The 13527-nt window shown below is 37.4% G+C and overlaps 1 protein-coding gene across 1 annotated transcript in view; it reads left to right on the top strand.

Annotated features, from left to right (window-relative positions):
- LOC108556254 (A disintegrin and metalloproteinase with thrombospondin motifs 7) overlaps positions 1-12353 on the top strand; it is an 18219-nt gene extending 5866 nt beyond the window's left edge. The window contains exons 9-17 of the mRNA XM_017912266.1: positions 1185-1277; positions 4913-5122; positions 6154-6268; positions 6355-6615; positions 7619-7736; positions 9443-9557; positions 10574-10824; positions 11370-11584; positions 12052-12353. Of these exons, the coding sequence (XP_017767755.1) occupies positions 1185-1277; positions 4913-5122; positions 6154-6268; positions 6355-6615; positions 7619-7736; positions 9443-9557; positions 10574-10824; positions 11370-11584; positions 12052-12353 (1680 nt within the window). The remainder of the gene's footprint in view (positions 1-1184; positions 1278-4912; positions 5123-6153; positions 6269-6354; positions 6616-7618; positions 7737-9442; positions 9558-10573; positions 10825-11369; positions 11585-12051) is intronic.
- Positions 12354-13527: the final 1174 nt, after the last annotated feature.

Genomic DNA, 13527 nt, shown 5'->3' with positions numbered 1-13527 from the left:
AAGAGGACACTCTGAATGTATGTACAACATACTTGGCTATGTATTACGGGTTGGTGGGTCTAGGAATAAAACATATGTGAAGTGTCAGTCTTGTTTGCGTACACTCGTGTGGAGAAAAAGAAACACAGGGCTTTCTTGAGATGTTTTTGAATTACGTATGAACGTTTAACCTGTTCTCTTTTCATTATTCGTTTTCTCGATCGAGGAGCTGCATGAAACGATCGATCGATTTTGAATTTCTGTTCTTCAGGCGAAATTAAATTGGTTATTTTTCTGAGACAGAACGTTTAATTGGAGCACAGTATGCATTAACGTTGTTGAATTCAAAAGTGACCCTGTCCACCGAAGAATTTTGTGTAATCTATTTCGTACAATTTGCCATTTGTCTTTTTATGTTCCATAGACATAATAAAGTACAGGGAGCAATTACTTTTGTACCGTTATGTGTGTAATAAGGTTTCTCAGATACAATTGTTTCAGAGATCATAAATTTTCTTTTATAACGAGCTCATCGGACCGTGCATTTCTCTGAAATTTCATTTCATTAACAATCCACGATTTTGATCATGATAAAACAATTTATTTTATCAGGTATGTCCTAACGAAGAAATATAAATAAACATTTTAATTTGAAAAAGTGATTTAAACGCGATTTTTAATTTTAGAAACTTGGATGTCTGGAAATCTTCAAAGATCAACAATCTGTTTAAGCTTCGAAGAAATTTTTCTCAAAAAGTTTTGGTAGAAACAAAATTTACCTTGAGTAACTCAGAGCTCACATCGAACTTCGATTTAAAATTTTACTAATACTTTGATCAATTTCAATCCGGACCATAATATAAAAAAAATTCTATTTCAAGTCTAACGTAATATAGGATGCGTTGAAAGGGTCCGTAATATTTCTTTTGCAATTCGAAACGTCCACTGGTCATTGAATAGTGTGGTATGAATGCGATAAACGGCGATAGATATAGGTCGCCCGTAAAGAGGCACCATCTGCCGTCCGCTACGCGAAGCTCGTGTGCGCGCCTGCCTTATCCTTTTAGCAAAATACGTTCCATCGTGCATCGTTTAGATAAGCGACACTCGTAGTCGGGCTATCGTTCCACGATATCGCAATCGACACGAAACTACCCCCTTCCTTAAACTTCGACCCCACTAATACGATCGCATTTCATTTTCAGAGCTGCGAGGCCCTGAGGTGCGCCATTCCACGAAAGGGTTGCGTGTCCATGAGGAAACCGCCAGCGGAGGGCACTCGTTGTGGAGAGAACAGGGTAAATTATTGTCTAGAAATATACAAAGGCAAATTAGCGAGTATCCTTGACGTTGATCTCTCTCAGCGTTAGTTAATTTTGCTTGGTTAATGAAAATGCTGGAAGGATGAGAACAACGGATTGAGCAAAATGGTTTGCCCTTTCATGCGAGTGTTTCATTATTGAAAAGACTTAGGTTCCTAGGATATTTCATTATCATAGATACAAGGATAATGAGATAGACGAAGGGTATTGTCTTTTCTCACCTATTTAAGAGTATATACTTTTCTCAAAAAAGTAAAAATAGGTCGCTTCGCCAAATTCTTTTTTAAAAATCTCTAGAGTATTTGAATTTGTCATTTACTTGTCTTTTATGGAAGATTGGCAAATTTTCTTGTGGAGTAAAGTTTAACAACTGTTTTATTGATTAATATATAAAATTAGATTTACGCTTAGTACCACAGTTATTAAATTATTTCAACTCCACGTGAAACTATAAATAAATTAGTTACTAATCTTGCTCGGAAAAATAGTGACTCATGTAGGGCAAAAGTAATTTGACGAAAGTCCGACATTTTATACGACCCGGAAATTTGTCCAACCTGAGAAAAATAAATACACTTATAAATAACTGGGTAATTACACACAAGAAGTATCACGCGTCATCTTCAAACTCATATTCTATCAAGCGATCTATATTACGGGCAGAGTAAACGCTCGCATTTACATATCTGAATTGCTTGAAGCTTTTTTGAGTAACGGCTAATGTAAGGGGGTTAACGATCCGAGACATCGGGGGGTCGAATGTAAGCTTTTATTCTCTGCGCGACTCGGCGTGGCACGGCGTGGCGTGGTCGATTGCGAAAGAATTATACGTTTCTGCGTTGGAATGATACGTATTGTTTAGATATGCGATAATCCTCTATAAATACGTCAGCAGGCGTTTTACGGCACGACTTTTGCAAGAAACTGGTCTAGTGGGATCCGGCGGTAAAACCGTCCCGGATAAAAATCTCCCCCCTTCTCTCCCTCCCTCTCGCCCTCCCTCTCACGATCGTTTGAATTTCAATGCAACTCCGATTAAGACATTGTGCTGGGCACATGCGAGAGCAGCTGTTTTTTCACCTAGCTTTTACCTCGCGCGCTTTACCAACCGTGCCAGCCGTGCTTCATCGCACATACTATGCTTATTCAGCTGGTATCGATCAAAGTAATTAGAGCTCTCACGTATGGAAAATGAGCCGTACGTCTTGGGGAACGAGTCAGGAACTGACGGAGAAAAAATATTACACATTTCGTGTCGCTAACTTTCTTCATACTTCACGCTGTGATCGATCACACTCGTTTTTTCCGCGCCCTTTTACCCTGCCATCTATGGGCGGAGCGAGAAGCATCGATATATCGATTTCAGGCATGCTTCGCGAAATTAATACGTAAAATTAAAATAATTTTCAAACGTAAACACTGTGTCGCGTATCTCACTTTGATAAATACCGAAAAGGTTAATCCGTAGCTGGTCAAATTTAGATATAACCAATATCTATGATAATATTTAACGTTCGAGTGGAATGTACGATAGGTTAATTATTTTCGTCGACGTATAATGTTGGCAGAATTTAAAGATAACCGTCGCTTTACCCTTCAAAAGCTTCTGAAAGACTAGATTCAATAAGTATGCAAATTTCCCGCTATATTTGACTTCGGATGATACACGATGTCAGAGTCCTGCGAAAGTTCGTGGCGCAGAGGGAGAGCGCGTTTGGGTCCGTAACGCGTTAATGCTCATCTCAGCCACCAGCTTGGCAAAGACAGTGTCGTTGGAGCGTAATACACGAGGTGTCGCTGAAATCGTAGTAGATGAAGGAAAAATTGAGGTTGCTCGTCTCGGAAGATAAATCAATTTGTACAGTAACGTCTTTTTACTTAGTGCTTGAGAAAATCGTGTTACGGGACGAAGATAAATGTTGCAGTGGGACACGATGATATACGTGTACATGTTACAAACACTCGCTCTAACCTAATTTAAAAATTTCATCACTAATTCTCAAATAAATAACAGAACTATCATAAAATGAACACGTTAATCGATACGGGTTATGTATAAAAGCAGCTATATATATTAAACTTTGAGAATTCGAATCGAATTTGTAACATTGCTTTACATAAAACATATAGAAATTGCATTCCACGATTTTGTTCTGTCGTTCGTAACCGAGTGAATCGTTTTGCTTACATACTGTGATTTTAAACACTTCGTTTGTTTTTCGGTCAACTTCGTTAAAGTTCGACTGCGTCCGTTGGTGGACGGTGGTGGGGAGTGAAGTTAGGAAACAACTTACAGACAACGGATCGTTAGACTTTTACCGGTGATCGTGTTACAAGAGCGAGGAATCCCTGTGACACTGTTTGAAACCGGTCGGTTTTGTGTTCTCAAAGGCAGCAAGTTCGTTGGTCGCGCGAAGCTCATAACGTCATCGTAAAACGTGCCACGATCGGATCAAAGGGTCAACTTGAGCAAACTCGTTGCCACGTTTTTATTCCCGCTTTCAGCGTGCTTTCAGGATGCTTCCGACCGCGGCCGGATAACGAATTTAATTATTTACGAGCGACAGAATAGTCGGTCGGATATTATTTTCCAGCTTTCGTTCGCAACCGTTTTATCACGTCTCCCTACACCTTCGGTTCATTGATTATCAGGAAATATTTTTCGTCTCACCCTGTCACGTAGCAGGGCGTGATCACACGACCGCAGCGGTACTTCTGATAAATTGATTTTTCGATTTAAATGAAATATCGTCCTATCTGATAACGTTGGATTCCATTTTTTTCTGGGGTGTCGTGGAAGAGACATCTGGTTTGCTATTCCTGAAACGAAGCGTGACTATAGTAAGGTACCTTCCAATTCTTTGGATATCGTTAATCTTACGCCATTTTATTCGCAATGGTAATTTATATATCAAAGCCTGCAAGATGGCAAATGTAAAAATAGGTGAATATTACTGAATAATCTTTTTTTTCTTTAGTTGAACGTTCAATAAGAGAAAATTCGAAGAAATTAAGCGACAAACGGTAAATGGCAACGTCGGGACGCAGCTTATTTCTCTTGAGTTTTAATTTCGATGGCTAGGAAAAATTTGCTCGGCGAATTGAAAGTTAACGAGCTTCGCTGCTTTTTCGTTTCAGCTCAGGGGCGAACGATCGCAAAAAATATCACCGGTCTATGGCTTCTTATTCGTTTCGGACTTTCAACGTCGTCCTTTGATTTCAGCGACTGATTTCGGCAGTAATTTTTCTTTCATCTACCTTTCTTCCACGGATTTATTCTCGTAAAATTTGATACTCAAAAGCAATCTTCCTACGTGTTACAGAGTTCTGACCACACGCGGGGACTACCGTTCATTTTCTGCTTGTAAAAGAATATAATTATTCAAAATTATATTCACTTTTTGCCTCAGGGTGGTTCTTTCGAACAACGAACGTATTTAAATTCAGCTCGTGCCGTATAGCAAAAAAGGAATGTCCCTCTCCTCATTAAATCTCCATAACGTAACGATAAAGGGGAACAGAGAGGCGTAACGATGGCTAGATGGCGCGTGAAGCGATTAATTCGAAGACGGTAAGTGGTTGGTTGGATTGATCGATAATTAACTTTGCAGTGGTGTTACGGAATGAAATGCCTGTTGGTCGGCGAACGGCCAGGAGTCGTGGACGGTGGTTGGGGTAGTTGGTCACCTTGGAGTCGATGCTCCCGTAGCTGCGGTTCCGGTGTGGCTTTCTCAGTCAGACGATGTATCAATCCTGCGCCGTCCAACGGTGGGGCATACTGTCGTGGAGACAGAAAACGTCATAAAATATGCACCACGAAGGTTAGTACCATCGGTAAAATTAGAGATAGATGGACGAACAGGAATTGGCAAAATTGGAGATTTCTAAATTTAAGGATTTTGAACAGAAGAATTCAGTATATGAGCACAACTTACATGCTTTTACAGGTGTACACTTTAATTCTAAAGTGTGTTCAAATAGATCTCTGTGACCAAAATTTAAAGAAAAAAATCAAGAAGAATCTGTTAAGGATTGTGGGTAATCTAATTTTGCTTTTGACATATCGACATCTCTCATAAGGATTTAAAATAACCTGTTAAAAGAGATGGAAATCTTTATCACAGCTGTTGAGGTTATGAAATCTAGGTAGTCACCATTTTACCCATTTGTAGGAGAAAGTCTGTCAAACATTTTCACTGCAGATGGGTTCTATTTGTACAGTCTGAGAGAATTGTTACTAGCAAGTGAGGATAAATCTCTATTACCGTCGCACTGATCCCATGGCAAATTAATGTCTAGAGAGCTAGTTTAGGGTGATGAGGCTGATAAGAGAAGAACCGAGGCAGCATATGCATATGTAAAAGATGCAAGAAGACTCGCCAAGTTGAATGTTTACTACTGATGGCACGAAGAGATTTCTTTGAAAACTTAAATTATGTCGATGATCGAGTTTATCTTTTAACGATGATCATACATACATACAACTTATTTAAAGAAGAATATTCTCGCACGGGATACTCGTAACTGCAAGTCAATCTACTCGTGGAAACTAGCCTTACATTCATTCACAGAAGATTCTAAACCCATCTTCCTATTTGTGAATGTTAGACACAAGTTAATGACATGTCACATCTAGTAAAAGCGTATATAGATTAGAGCAATCTCGTACATTTATTGCAGATCACTTAGGTCTCGTATCAAATTATGGTAGTCATGACATCTATCTGTAATACATCAAAACACAAGTTACCTCTATTGATCTCCAATTTTCAATCACAGTATACCTCTAACAAATTCCAAATTAGGTTACCTTTTCTCCTCGTACGTCATTAAAACTTTTCCTGGATTGCAGCCGTGCGACATCGGCGCGCCATCATTCCGCGACGTCCAGTGCAGCGAGTTCAACAACTGGGTCTTCCCAGAAGACGGGAAAGTTCACCGATGGACCGCTTACAACCTGCCAGAGGGTAACTAGTTATCGATCCATCGATGTATACATCAAATTCTTCGCGGTATCCAATCATGCACGTTCTTTATACGAATCGATCCGCAGATCTGAGAGCTTCGGAGAATCCATGTGGCCTTTACTGTCTAAGCGAGACGGACGTGGTGGCGACGTTACAGCCCAGAGTTGTCGATGGCACCACCTGCTACAGGGGTATACGAGATATTTGCATCGAAGGTGTCTGTCGTGAGATACCCTGCGATCTGAATATGGAGTCGAACGCTATTGAAGACGCGTGTGGCGTTTGTAGGGGTAATGGCACTTCGTGCAGCCTGAAGGAGGCCATGATAACGATCGGGCCTGCGTCCCGTGAGTGTAATTACCCGATTCCTCCCGATGATTTGTTCTCTTTTCGAAATCCCCTCACCGGTTTTATTTAGCCAGGCTTTAGGTTTTATGACTCGCTTTACAGTTATACCGACATTTTATTACCGACCGAGATGGTTAGCTTTTACGTTAATACAGCTGTTACGCATTTTTTCTTTTCTTTTTTGACTGTGTATTTCTTGCGGAAGTTGGACATTTCATAAAACGAGCTGTTTTTCGATATTAATAAGTATATAGTAAATCTTTTTGCAAGTCATGTCGAGATACGCATAATATATAACATATCATGCCTATGTACTTATTATAATTTAAAGTGCATTTATGATAGTTCCTTTTTAAATTTTTCCATATCGCATAACGTTGCATATGATCTAAATTATTATTACCATGCATACTATGTATTTACATATACATAGGTATACACCTGTAATATTAGTAATTCTAGTATGAAATGGACATAAATACCATACTAGAATTTTTCGTAGCTCTTTGATATCTACATCTTTAAAAATTTGACTAATTCTTTAGAAAAGATGAATTTTATAACTTTTTTAATCGAGGCAATTTTCCACGTGATACATATTCATCGTGTCCCAAAATGAATTAATTAAAATTTGTAAAAACACACTCTCTAACGGAAAGAAAGGAAGCGTAGTATGAGGATAGTTTTATGGCTTCATCAAAAAATGTCAGGCGTTTTGATTTAATATAAAAGTCGTGGAAAGTTTTAAGACGCGAAAGAATCTCTAATCGCGATAAATAAAACGTCTGGAAGGGAGGTTGAAATTCCACGAGGATAAAGGCACTGGATCCGTGAAAAGTGCGAGAACTTTCCAAGGTATTTCCCGAGGAATCTCGACCGTTCTCTCGAACCAGACCGATATATCCTCTCAACGAATAAATCTCGTATTCGCGATCCTTCGAATCGATACTTCTGCTGGTATAAAACTTCTAATAATCGGGTGGTGGGAACTTTCAATGGCAGAACCGAGGAAAGTAGTGGACGTCCCGGTTGGCGCGACCAACATCCGGTTGGAGGAGATCGAGCCCTCCAAATCTAGGATAATGGTGCAGACCACAGACGGGAAATCGTTAATTGATGGGTAAATTGACTTTTGCTAAAAAGCACTTTGATTGTTAAAAGAGTAACATATTTATCTCCCTATCTTTTCTATCAAATACAGTAGAACATTATTCTAATTCTGAATGTGTGTAATATTAATCATAGATTTTTTGTTCAATTACTATTTGAATATATCAGTCTTTTAATAGTATCTACACAATTGATATATTATATCGAGACATTGGAAGCGTTGCTTTTGGACAAATAAAACAATTACAACACGACTATAAACTCGGTTTAACGATTCAATATTCCGCTATTTCGGGAGAATGATTTTACACTACCGTGACTGTAATTGTATTGGAAATATTGTAATGTAAAGAGGCGAAACAAAAATAGATGTGATAACATTCCTAGTTCATCACTATTAAGATAAAAATGTGATTATATATTTGTATCTTTATCACTTATTATTTGTATATGTATATTATATTTAGGCACACATTATACTGCGTTAAACACCATGAGTGTTGCCAAATATTTTGTGTACCTAATGCAAAATATTTGATTTAAGTGTGTACACGTGGTTTATTTTCCAAACAACGTAAATTCTAAAGGACTGTTTAAGATCCTCTGCGGTTTACTAAATACGTAAATGCTTTTAGAACATACTCGAATGCATTTTATAAACTGTAAACTGAGTTTTATTCAACAACATTTCCCTGTTTAATTTGAATTATTATTCCTAAATTTATGCTTTTAGCGAACAAAGTACACAATTGCGTATACATACTTAAATTCATTATAGTCTTCATGTTAGTCTTGTATCTGAATATAGTACATATAAATAATAAGTGATATGACAGAAATATATAATCATATATATTTCCCGAAACTAGTGAGTTCGATTAATTAATGTCCTACTGTATCGACTCTGCTGCATTGAATGTATAATTATATATACTTTTATAATTAAGCATAAAAAGTTTGTAGTTAAATAAACACATAATCATATACATTTATTTCTATTTATTTTAACAATACCTTTCATTTAGACCACTTTGATAGTTCCTAACCATAACCTCCATTTCTTGCTCATCACCACTTTCATTTGTTTGAAGCAAAGCGATTCTAAAATAAAATATAAATTAGAAATCCATATCTCATATACCTAAAGTACACGTATGCACATTTATTAACATACCTGTATTTTATTTCATGTGTACGGTTACCATATTTCATATAGTAAAATAAAATTAGCTCAATTGTTTGAGTGACAGAGATTATTAAGAAAACATCGTAGAGTGTCAAGTGGCGCGATTGCGCTTGTTTCTGTTTACGTTGAAGAACACCAGGCGGCGCGACCGTCCTTCGTTTATCTTAAGTCCAATGAAACTGAGGAGCGCTGCAGTAGAAACCGAAAGCATCGCCAGTTGCACGTCGGGGTTCGATGTAGCAACATTTCTAAGTACAAAATTTAGTGATAGTTTATAATAGTCAAGAAAATACTTGCTACAGTAAAAAAGATGTACTTGTTTCGTAAACTCCTCACATCAGTGGACTTAAATGTTCGAGTACTTTGTTATGCAGAAATAATCACACGAAATAAAATATGGATATATTAATACATGTGAATCTATGTACACATCTTTACACAGATGTACATTTGTACATTCACGTGAGTCTTCACCATACGTTCAAAGCCATGACCTCTAACTCGAATGACGTTATCTCCGATTATTTCAGGGATCGTTTAGGAATGTTCGAGCTGGCGGGCACGAGGGCGTGGCTAGGAAGGATAAGAGCGAGCCAGGAGGCTCTCAGCATGCCGGGACCCGTCACGGAAGACTTGGTTATATTGGTAAACATAACGAACTCGGCCGCTAATTAGCTGGCCTGGCAGATCGATAAGGTCTCTCGAACAAGGTGTCCAGGCTTGGACAGTTCTTATCAAGCCGGTGAACACCTTGATTTCTTGGGATAGAGGAATGAGGAACCACATTTGTCGTTAAGCGCCCCCTAATTGCTATTACGCGATACCTATGGCAGCTCCTAGTACGACTAACTCTCACCTATGTGACACCAGTCGGAAAGCCTTGGGTCTGTTCATTAGAAGAAACGTTGCATTCCGACACGATATCTCGCCTGGTACGTGGAACGACGAATGGTGACATTAGTACAGATCTAATTAGCTCCGTGTCTTCGTTTAGCATATCGTTTCACGTGATACGTGTTGAGACGTTTAGGCACAAGTTTGAAATAGCTTTGCATATTTGTATTATTTTTGACAATGCTTCTGATTCTTAACACTTTTGTAATCTAGTGGTTGTAATCTTTGCAGGTAGTGATATCTTCTTGATTTGCTCTTTTCCCCATTACTTTTTTGAATAAATTTCTTGAACCAGGTTCACAGCAAGTTTCTAATACCTTTCCACATAAGAATTATTTTTAAAAAAAAAAAAAAAAAAAAAAAAAAAAAAAACAGTGAGTACCTTCAACCTCTTAAAAAGTGGTGAAAATTATTTATTTCAAGAATGATCTATTATGTATATCATCATTAATTTCAAAAAATAATTATGTTCCTAGGATCGTCTCCATATCTTTGAAGCAACTACAGCTCTTCTTATTCCCAGAGGCTAAGTGAACGTATTCAGAATCAAAGTCGTAAAATCATAATAAAATTTTAATGAATCATTGCAATATAATTGTCATTGCAACCTTTTTTACGCAAACACGAGGTTCCTTCGACGACACCATTTTTTCTTCCATTCAATGGATAACTATCCATATTGAATACGTTTCGCGAACCATGACAAATTGGTTTCGTTTTTACGTGCTCGTGATTCTGTCGACCGAGTAAGTTGTTTCATCCAATAGGTTCTACCAAAAGAAAATGTGACGGTGAGGTATTCATTCGGTGTAAAAGAGAAGAGCCCTCGTAAACCAGAGTTCTCGTGGGACTTTGTCGACTGGGAGAGGTGCAGCGCGAATTGTGGACCTGGTGAACAGATCTCCAAGCCTCGTTGCCTGGAAAAACTCGCTGGTATCGTGGACGAGACGTACTGTAAGAATATCATGAGACCGGAGGAAAAAGTGAAACCCTGTTATCGTGCACCCTGCCTGCCTAGGTTAGCGTGACACCTTCATTACGAAGATACTTTTTATTTAAAAACAAAAATGGAGGACTGAATGAATAACTGCTTGAAATTTGAATTATGTCGCCCTTATAGTAGTGTGAGTTCTAAATTTGAAATCCAAATTAATGTAATCCCAATGATCATATTTTTTTTCTTTAGTATGGAAAGTACTTGTGATTTTAGAGGAATTTAACTACCAAAAATTGTTTAGGCTTTTATGAGTTTGTAAAGTTGGTAATATGACACCTGATGAAATCTAAATATTTCTTCAATAAAAATACCTATTATCTGACTGCAAATTTGCATTTCATATTCTTCACGTTAAGAAGTAAAAATATAATATATCAGGAAAAGGCTTCATTGACAATATTTTTCTAATGCAACATTCATACAACAACAACGAAGTTATTGACAATCATGTTCTGCTCTTCGTGATTCATTAGAAGATTGCTATTGCGTCGAGATCATGATCGATAAACAAAGATAGATTAGAGTGTCGATCTATTGCACTGAAATACCAATCATGTTCATGGCAGATGGATGATCGGTGACTGGCAAGGTTGCACATCCTGCGTGGTTGGCTGCGAGAAGAAGCGAACCGTCAAATGCGTACGTCCCGTTGGCCATTCCGAGCAGGATATAGATATTATCGCTGACAGCTACTGTCAAGGACCTAAGCCGAAAGAACAGGAGTCCTGCACAGGTCGGGAGAAACGGGACAATGTCGTGACACAAGACCAGAAAAACAAAAGTATCCTAATTCTCAGCGAGACTTTGATCTATCGATCGTTAAATCAACCATTCGAAGATTAAGATTAAGATTAAGATTAAGATTGTAACAGTGATTCTGAAGAGTAGACAGCGGATATTTATGCAAATACGTATTTTTCTAAGAAATGTGTAAGACCGCGAAAAAAATTTATTTTATCATTAGAAGATTCTAAAAGTATATATATTTTGCTTTACATATTGAATATTTCTTGCATAAATGCATATATAAATTTTCTTACATGCATCTTGCAATATTTTTACATATTATTGCACTTATATAAAAATTCACTGTCTATTAGTAAATAGGATACTAGCCATGAAATTATTTCTTCTGCATTTCAATATTTTTTGCCTAGTTTTACCTTTCAATTCCTATTTTTTAATTTTTTGTTAATCCTGTGATGTAATGAACAACAAGACAGTGATAGAGACTATTGTTTGATTCAGGCGATGAATATTCCTCTAAAAGCAGTTCTAAAACCCGAAGGAAATACAAGGAGAAAGCAAAGGAAGCTTACAGCGTAAAGAGGGGCGAACTGGTGGTCGACACGGAGGATATTAAAAATTTAACGCTCACCATCATCTTGGAACGCGACGAAGCAAACGACTCTCTGAACTTTCCCAAGGATTTCGAACCCCAGCCACCTAGCAACAGCACAGAGTTTACTTTGGTAGGAATGGATGCTGTTAAATATATACAAAAAATTGAACAGGACGTCGAAGCTGCTTCGAAACGACATCTCCGATAATATAATAGCGAAGGTTTCTGCGTGCAACATATTGGAACGTAATGTAGAGTCTATGTACGAGTAACGCCTCATCAGTGTATTGGTTGCTCTACTTGCAATTAATAAAGTTGCAGTGGATCGTGAAACGTGTCGAATATCGTGTAGCAATATGAAAGCTGAATCTACTTAAATGATTAAACCAGTGGTAGAGTGATAGATGAAAGCTTTAAAACCGCAATACTGACGGAGCGTAAAATAATTTCTAAATAAATCGGATTGCTACGATACTAAAATATCGATAAGTCAATTAAAAACACGATACCTTCACCGTAAAATATGTCCGCATATGCAAAATGAAATAAACGATCGTTTCAGCCAAGTTTGGATCTCGTTCCGTATCATTCGATTCATGAGATTACATGTTGCAAAAGTATTAAGTTACCGCCAACGTAGATCTACTTTTCACTGTCCATTCATTGAATTATGATACATGTCGAAGATAAAATGTAATAATATTTGACACATATTTAACAGAGAACTATAAGTTAAGAACTTATCTATATTTCTTGATACTTCGAAGTGGATACTTATACGATACGATGTTTTGACATTATCTGACATTATATCATAACATTGAACAATTATTCATCGTTTATGTCTAAAATTTAAATCGATGTTCCTTCACTCACGATGGACACCCAATATTGTGTCAAGTTAAATTTTAAGTTAATTTTAAGTTACATTAAAATAATAAAAAACGAAATTTACTCGGATTTTATAAATTTTTGTGATGTTATAATTTTATAATAGATACTTGCGTCGCGCTACTGTAGCAGACAAACATGTCGAGTCATGAAGCAAAAATATCGAGAAACGCTGATCTAGACTGTACACAACAAAGCACTCCAATTTAGCTCGAATTGTTCGAAAAAAAGCCGACAGATATTGGCATACGTGTAACAGAAAATCTACTAAAAAATTCTTCCAGCTCTCGACAAGAAAATACAGATTGATTTCTAAAAAAAAGTTAACTGAATTCCTATACCTAAATATCAAAAGTAAACGGTAACAAAACAATATATTCCAGAGTTACGTAGCTGCCGTTAAAGATATTACTTTATACAATCAACAGTTTACGAGTAACCTGAAGGACAACGTGTCTCATCCTACGTGTAAATCGCTCAGATACAATCGT

Source organism: Eufriesea mexicana, unplaced genomic scaffold (genome assembly GCF_001483705.2).
Source record: "Eufriesea mexicana isolate 0111107269 unplaced genomic scaffold, ASM148370v2 scaffold320, whole genome shotgun sequence".
Classification (NCBI taxonomy): Eukaryota; Metazoa; Arthropoda; class Insecta; order Hymenoptera; family Apidae; genus Eufriesea; species Eufriesea mexicana.
The sequence above is the reverse complement of the archived record's forward strand: the minus strand, read 5'-3'. Positions and strand labels throughout refer to the sequence as shown.